This window comes from Heterodontus francisci, chromosome 7 (genome assembly GCF_036365525.1).
Source record: "Heterodontus francisci isolate sHetFra1 chromosome 7, sHetFra1.hap1, whole genome shotgun sequence".
NCBI lineage: Eukaryota > Metazoa > Chordata > Chondrichthyes > Heterodontiformes > Heterodontidae > Heterodontus > Heterodontus francisci.
Genome location: NC_090377.1, coordinates 103275331 through 103283298, shown reverse-complemented (window position 1 = coordinate 103283298; position 7968 = coordinate 103275331). Strand labels below are relative to the sequence as shown.

At 41.7% G+C, this 7968-nt stretch overlaps 1 protein-coding gene across 2 annotated transcripts; it reads left to right on the top strand.

Annotated features, from left to right (window-relative positions):
• Positions 1-907: 907 nt before the first annotated feature.
• LOC137372191 (gamma-crystallin S-1-like) lies at positions 908-4069 on the top strand. 2 transcript variants are annotated; one of them, XM_068035780.1, is made up of 3 exons: positions 908-916; positions 1021-1263; positions 3794-4069. In XM_068035780.1, the coding sequence occupies exons 1-3, from the start codon at positions 908-910 to the stop codon at positions 4067-4069; spliced, it is 528 nt and encodes a 175-aa protein (XP_067891881.1). The 2 variants fall into 2 exon arrangements, with proteins under 2 accessions (XP_067891881.1, XP_067891880.1); XM_068035779.1 differs by having other exon boundaries at positions 908-934.
• The last annotated feature ends 3899 nt before the right edge of the window (positions 4070-7968 follow it).

The following is a 7968-nucleotide window of genomic DNA, read 5'->3' as shown; positions in this document are numbered from 1 at the left end:
ATAGGAAAGAGGGTAAACAAAGCTAAGAGCAGCAATAACTTTTCAGCTTATTTTTGCAGGTATGGAGAGAAGGACAAAACCATCTGGAGATGGTATTAGCGTACAACATATTGAAATCTGTTACACTGTCAGCTTATTAAATGTACTGGATTTACAAAGTATTCTGGAATGGAATACAACAGTCTGGTTCTCCCAATGGTTCAGCTTGTTTAGCCAAGCCATAACTAAGTGTTGCAGAATTTGAAGTGCCAATTATTGGTATCCCCTACTCAGCACTACCCGTGTTAAGATGAAGCTCTTTAATATTTTTGTAGCTTAAATATATTCAGAAGAAACAATGAAAAACATGTTAAAATGACAAGAATGTGGAAGATTTGCCAGACATCTTGTTTGTTTCTAGATTTATGGAAGCTAATGGTTCCATCTGGAATGCACTAAGTTCAGCTTTTCTAGCAGACTTCTAAATGAATTCTTATCATCAAGGCCACTCCAAACTACAAGTAACTTACTTAATGGCATACTAGAAAGGTAATGATTTATTCTGTTGTAATCAAGTATTTCCTGGCATAAATCATACCTGTTATTTATTAATGCTATATACAATAAAATATATTAAGAAACTTTTCACTAAAAGGAAAAGTTCGATATGTTAAACATTTATTCACAGATTAAGCTACACAAGCATTTACTTAGAAATCAAATTGACAGTGGACAGCATTTCTTTAATACTGAACAATCATTTTGTGAACAAAGGTTATCACGCCCAGATTTTGCTGATATGCAAATATGGATCATTAAAATAACAAAGCATTGGATTACAGCGCATGATCTGGTTAGATATATAAACCTCACATTTTACATCCTAGTGTGATGTCTATCAAAGCAACCCTTTGGGTGAAAATTCAAAATGGGAAAGGTAAGTTGGGTATTTAAGGTGAAGTTTAGAAGTTATTAGGTTTTTATTAAAGTTGTATCCATCCTTGAGATTGTATCAAACTAACCTTCCTCTCCTCACTGCAGATCATTTTTTACGAGGACAAGAATTTCCAGGGCCAGTGCTACGAGTGCAGCACTGATTGTTCAGATCTGCACTCATTCTTTAGCCGATGTAACTCTATCCGAGTGGAGAATGGCTGCTGGGTGCTTTACGAGAAAGCAAGTTACACTGGATATCAATATATTCTGACCAGGGGAGAATATCCAGACTATCAGCACTGGAATGGATACAATGACAACATTAAATCATGCCGTCTGATTCGCCATGTAAGTACCAGCTTAAGTTAAAAGAAGCAGACACAGTTTTCAAGAAGTCACTCACTCACTGAGGTTTTAATGGTCTGGGGATTTATTACAGACCTACAAATAATGATAGCATTTTATTTTCAATGTCGACATGCACTCATCTTAAATATATGTAATATTATGTACATTGATAAGCTTATAATTGATTAAACAATGCTATATTAATAGGTTTATATCCAGCAATGTTTAATACTTAAACTACCCAGAGAGTGGTTCAAATGTGAAACTCGCTACCACAGGGAACGAATAGCACAGTTGCATTTAAGGAGAAGCTAGATGAGTACAAGAGAGAAAAAGGTATATAAGGCTATGCTGATAGTGCTAGATGAAGAGGGGTGGGAAGAGGCTCGTGTGGAGCATAAACACCAGTGTAGATTTGTTGGGCCAAATGGCTTGTTTCTGTGCTGTAAATTCTATTTAATTTAAAATATATATTTTTATTGAATTTAGCGCCATTGAGGCAAGGAATGTCAGTGTTAGCCTTCCACTTTGGGCATACAGCATTACCATCACCACTCTCAGATTGGGTACAGCTTGGATCTGAAGACAAAGTATGATTCCTTTTCTCTGACCCACTCCAGCAGGACTTGGCTATTAAACGCCAGTCTCTTTTAAAAATCCCAAGTGAACAGCAGTGAAATTCATGCTTGGTGTAACAAGGGATGCCTTTCCAACACTGGTCAAAGGCACACTTTTGGGGCAGCACAGTAGGAGCTTTGCTGTGCATTCACTCCATGCTATACCTGACTTCTGATTGCTTGTTGCTGACCCTATGCAACGAAAGCAGAAGCATTTTAATTTCCCAGCTCTGATTACATTCAATATGAATAACACAAGCATTCACTGAACAATTAATAAAGTAAATCAAAATAAAACATTGATAAAACAGTCAAAATGACAATCTTGAATCTTCGTGTCTGAGCATTATCCCCCTATGAGAACATGGACTAAAATTACTGACAGCTGGAACCCACAGTGACAGCTGCTGATAACATAGAATCCCAATCAAAATGAGAATAAAACCCCAACATAATCTTAAAAAAAAATTGATTCTTTGCAGATCCAGATGCTGTGGAAGAAATTGCAAAGAAATGGTTAAATAAGTGCTTCTTATAGCATGCTCACAAATGCTCAATCCCTTATGTAGCTATCTAATCATTGTTAGATATCTATTACTCTCCTGTGCCCAATGACTTCACTGTGCAGCCATTACAGTCCACTGTATTGTGCTTCCAGTTTAGCTAATAAGTGTGTTAATTGTAGCATTATAATGATTGTATTATTAAATACATTTTTAATAGTTGGAGAATTACACCGTAGAATTGTAAATATTACACATGAATGGGAAATATTTTGCTCTGGTGCCTGTGCTGCTGCTAATTCTTTAATTTAGACTGTCAACTCTAGTTCCATTTCCCTGCCCTTCTCTCATATTCTTTAATAGTGTTTATTTTCAAACACTTTTCTAATTCAGTTAAATGATGTTATAATCTCTGCTGGGACAACCACTTGTGGTAAAGGATTCTGTGTTCTAATAACTATATGAAAAAATATCTGTTCTAATTTTCCCCATTTTTCTAAATGAAGATCGTTCATTAAACATTAGCTCATAATTTATGATTGTCTCTTACAAGCTACTAATCTTACAGTTTAGAGACTCACACCTTTTTTGATGTCTGGTGGAAATTGGAAAGCTCGCTATACTTCTTACCGTTATTGTCAAATTAACAGTTTATTTCAAGAAGCGAGTTATATAAAAGTGCACCAAAGAAAATATCCTAGAAAGTCATTCATTTGTGATCTCTTTTTTCTGCCCAAAAATCACAGTAAAGGTAGATTTTTGCACGATAGTGTAAAATGGGTGATAACAAATCGGCACCCTGTTTTACGTGTCTTCCAATTTGCATCTCCATTGAAGGCAATAAAAATCAGCAGAAATGCAAAAAGGACTGTCATTCACTATTATGTGTTTTACACTACTGCACAAAGTCAAAATGACCCCATTGAGATTCAATTACATTTGACCATCATTTTAATATGTGGGCTTATTAACATTTAACTATGTGATAGATTTTATACAATTACACGTCATATTTTATGAGTATCTGTTTACAATTAGGCTGCAAAATAAAATTACAAAAACATGCTATTTTCTATAACCAGGGCATAAAATAAAATACCCAATGTACCAAAACGCACAGGTGTAGATTGGGTGATAGTGAGTCAGCAGCCTGCTTTACATGTCTCCCAATTTTTATTTCTAGTGAAGTCAATAGAAATTTGGGAGAGATGTAAAAGGTGCTACTGATTCACTATCACCCATTTCACATGCACCAACACAGTAAATCAGATCTATCCCTTACAATTACTTTAATTCAGACAGTGCCTATTATATTTCAGTTGTATTGCCTAGAAGCAATTTAGCAAGTGTTCAATTCCTTATAATGTAAGCAAATTATTAATCGTCATTTATTCTATTTTAATACGGCAGGCCACTGGTGGTTTATACAAAATTCGAATCTACGAAAAGGCGGATTTTGGTGGACAGATGGTGGAATTGACCGATGATTGCCCATCTATCCACGATCGTTTTCCCTACCGAGAACTGCAATCTTGCCAAGTGTTGGAAGGTGCCTGGGCCTTCTATGAGCACCCTAACTATAGGGGGAGACAGTACCTACTTGAGAGAGGAGAATACAGGCACTACAGTGACTGGGGTGCGAGCTTTCCCACTGTGGGATCTTGCCGTCGCATTATGGAGTTCTAGAAGGTCATGGCATGTGGCCTTTCTTTCCCCATAGGATTGTATTTTAAAATTAAATAAAGTTTGAGAAGCAGCATGTTTGATTTCTGTGTCTTTTTAGTGACATCTTTAAGTTTGAGTGCACCATACAAGCTGAAAAATAGAATGTTACAATAGAAAGTTTAAAGGCACCAAATGACTGGTCTTTTTAAAGCACATATGTGTGAAAAAGGATAGAAATATAAGCACCACTAAAATATTTGAATCTAATTTAAACTAGGGAACAATATTAACTCATGAAGAAATTAAATCAAATTTGTGCTAAGCAAAACTTGTGGTGTGATTGCTTCTCATTTCAAAACCTTCAGTATTTGTCAAGAAGATTTTAAAATTACCAACCCATGAAAAATTAGAAGCTAAAATAAAACCTTATTTGCTTAAATCATTGAGAATTTACATTTCAAATAGAGAAACACATTGCATAATTTTACGAAGCATTTCCAACAATGTTTTCACATTGTGATGCCAATGCACTGTGATATTAATTCAAAGCGTATGAATTCCTAAAAACAACCTAACATCCACTCAAACAATATGGGCCGAATTTTACCAGCACCTCGGCACCGCGGGTCGAGGCGCAGGGGCCAGTAAAATTCTGCGGGGAGAGGCTCGCCTCAACCCGCGACGTCGAGAAGGGCCTACCACATATTACCGGCGGCGGGGGTATCTCGGCGCAGCCCCCCCCCACCCCCCGTGGCACCCCAATTAACATATTCTAAACGGTACTTACCTCTGCAGATTATGCAGCGCATCACCTCCCCTGCACACATCCGGATTTTACTTTTGAACAGGCGGCTGTCACGTGCCGTCCCATTCACGATTAGAAAAGCTGGAGGGTCATCGGAAGCAGAAGGTTTTGCGACAGAAGGTAATTTCCGTTTTCAGGGGTCTCACTCTGCATTCTTGATGGGAGGAGGGGGGGGGATACTCAGGGGTCTCACTCTGCATACTGGAAGGGAGGAGGGAGGGGGGAATCACAAGGGTCTATCTCTGTATTCTTAAAGGGAGAAAGGATGGGGGAATACAGGGGTCTCACTCTGCATTCTTAAAGGGAGGAGGGAGGGGGGAATCACAGGGGTCTATCTCTGCATACTGAAAGGGAGGAGGGGGGAATACAGGTGTGTATCCTTCCTCCGTAAACAGTGTACGCTCTGCGTTTGTTTGTGTGTGTGAAGGATAAATGGCACTCTGGTCACCCTGTGTGTGCGAAGAGTGGCAGAAAGGGCAGGAGCATTAAGGTTATATGGATGGTAGGGGCAATTCATTCAGATGGTAGGATCTTGATGTGGTCATGCTGTGCCACTCTGAGTGTTGACCAAGATAGGCAATGCCATGGCACGCCACATAGTTGATCCAGGAAAGCAGCTGATGTACACGTCAACACCAATCCCTGCCCTGTTAGGAGCCTTCGAATACATGAAGGATTCAGCTTTATTTATCATATGGAAATAGCTATGGTTCATTCTACATTGTGTGATCCTCTGCTCCTGAAGATCCGTATGCACAAGAGGCAAAATCAACAGGCAGATGTGATCCACGTAGAGGCCCCTGGTCATGGGCAGCAGCCCCCAAGGGGAGCTCACCATTACGATTCCCGTGCATCTACAGGCCTCACATGATGTGCCATCAGATGTCAGAGCACCAGTGTCAGAGGCGATTGCGCATGTAGAGAGGGTGGTGACACGTCTCTGTGCCCTGCTCAAAATTGACCTGCAGCCCATGGGCTCCGGTGGACATCCTATGATTTTGTTCCTCATAGTGGCAGCGGTTCTTAAGCTTGATGCCTCTGCAGCCTTTTTAGGGGCCCACCAGAGCCCTTTGTGGGATCACACAGTCAGCAATGCACTGCTGCATCAGGGAGATCACCAATGCCCTGCACCAGAGGGCCAGTGAATATGTCCGCTTCAGGATGGACTTTCACAGCCAGGCCCAGAGAGCCATCGGTTTCGGCACCAATGCCAGAGAACCATAGGTTTTAAGGTTCATAGACTGCACTCATGTGGCCATCAGGCCTCCTGCCAGGCTACCACCTGCAGACGTCACCATTAAAGGAATCCTTTCAATCCAGGTGAAGCTGGTATGTGATCACCGCAGATGCTTCATGCAAATCTGTGACCACTTCTCAGGCAGCTGCCATGACACCTGGGACCTGGGTCAGTCCCAGCTGCCACTGCTGTTCACTGAACTGGCTCAGATGGAGCGGTGGCCTTTTGGAGATAAGGGCTATCCTTTGCAGACATGGCTCCCGACATCAGTGAGAGACCCCACCACTGCTGCATAGGAAAGATACAATGCCAACCACTGAGCTACAAGAGCCACCATTGAGCAGGAGATCGGTATGCTGAGTGCTTCCAATGTCTGGATGGATAGGGTGATGCCCTGCACTGCAGGGCGAAAAGGCCAGCTCCTTTCTTTGCTGCTCTGCGCAACTACGCACCCAATAGGGGCCAGTCCTGGCATGATAAGGAGAGATGTCAAGAGGATTCCTCCTCGGACTATGAGGATGCTGAGGACCTACAACATGAAAGATGCATGGGAGGGCAGATGGCACCCAGGCTCTGCATGCAGGCCGAGCAGTGAGGTAGGGACGTATGGCAGTGGCTTATCAGACAAAGGCTGTCTGCTCCATAGGAATCGGCATGAGTTCTGTAAGCCACACATAACTCTCGCTCACCTGCTGTGCACCAGTCCACATCTGCAGCATCCCTGTGTAAACCATTAGAGGCAGCAGCTGACTGAGCCAATGTCCATGTCACTGCATCCGTGGAGACACTCATGAGTAATGGTGGCATGGCAATGATGTTATTGCATACGTTGGCTTTCCTGAGGGCCAATGGTGCAAAGGGATGTGCCATTGGCGCTGCATGCTGGCACACATCATTCACACAGAGAAAAGGACACACATGTCGGTGAGGAACATTTAATGAAAGACATATTTACATTGCTGTGACACCCGTGCAGTCCCATTTGTGTCAGTGTGTTCTCTGTAAATGGAGAGGTTGCCCCTTCTTGCACTAATAGCCTGACTGGAGGAAGGCGCTGATCTGATTGCCTTTGGCTGTGGACGACTTTGGTGCTCATACCCTGTGCACACGAGACCTAGCTGGCTGGAGGAGTGCTCCTTCATCCCCTTCCAGCATTGGACCCTTAGACGGCGGATGATCCCATGGCTACTTACCTCCTCTGCCATTTCCAGCCAGGCTACCTTGTTCAGGTGGGAGGGCCTCTTCTTACCATCACTGGTGTAAAGGACCTCCCACCTTTCCCGCAAAGCCTGGAGGAGAGTGAGCAGGGAGGCATGGCTGAACTGTAGGGCCACCCTAGAGCAACCCTCTGCCATCCTCGGCTTTTGGTGTGGTCCTTTAGATGCAAACGTGATTTCACTGTGTAACTGCTCAAACTTCTGCTACAAGATTTGTCTTGCATTTGTTTGAAAACCAATGCTGGACTGGTGAGGAAATCTATGCTGTTGTCATGTTTTTTTAACTACTACACATCAACACATGTTTACCAACACTTTGCTTCTGCAGCAGCTGATCATATATATTGGTGTAATATTTCTCGTTGGCAATGCAGCTAGAATATGAACATATTTTCCTGTTTTTCTAACAAAGATCATTTAATAGCAGTTACATGTATTTTCATGTAAAAGTTAGCAGAGAAGTGAATACAGATTGCAGATGCATATTAGTCTGCAGCTTTTCACAATCAGATGATTAGAAGCTCAGAGTAGGTAATTATTCTTCAATTATGGTTTTATTTCTGTTGTATATTTGCCTTTTATGGTATATTTAAGGCTCACGTCCTGGAATGTGCAAAATTAAGATTATTCACCCAGGTGCGGCATGCCTATAAGAAGGAAT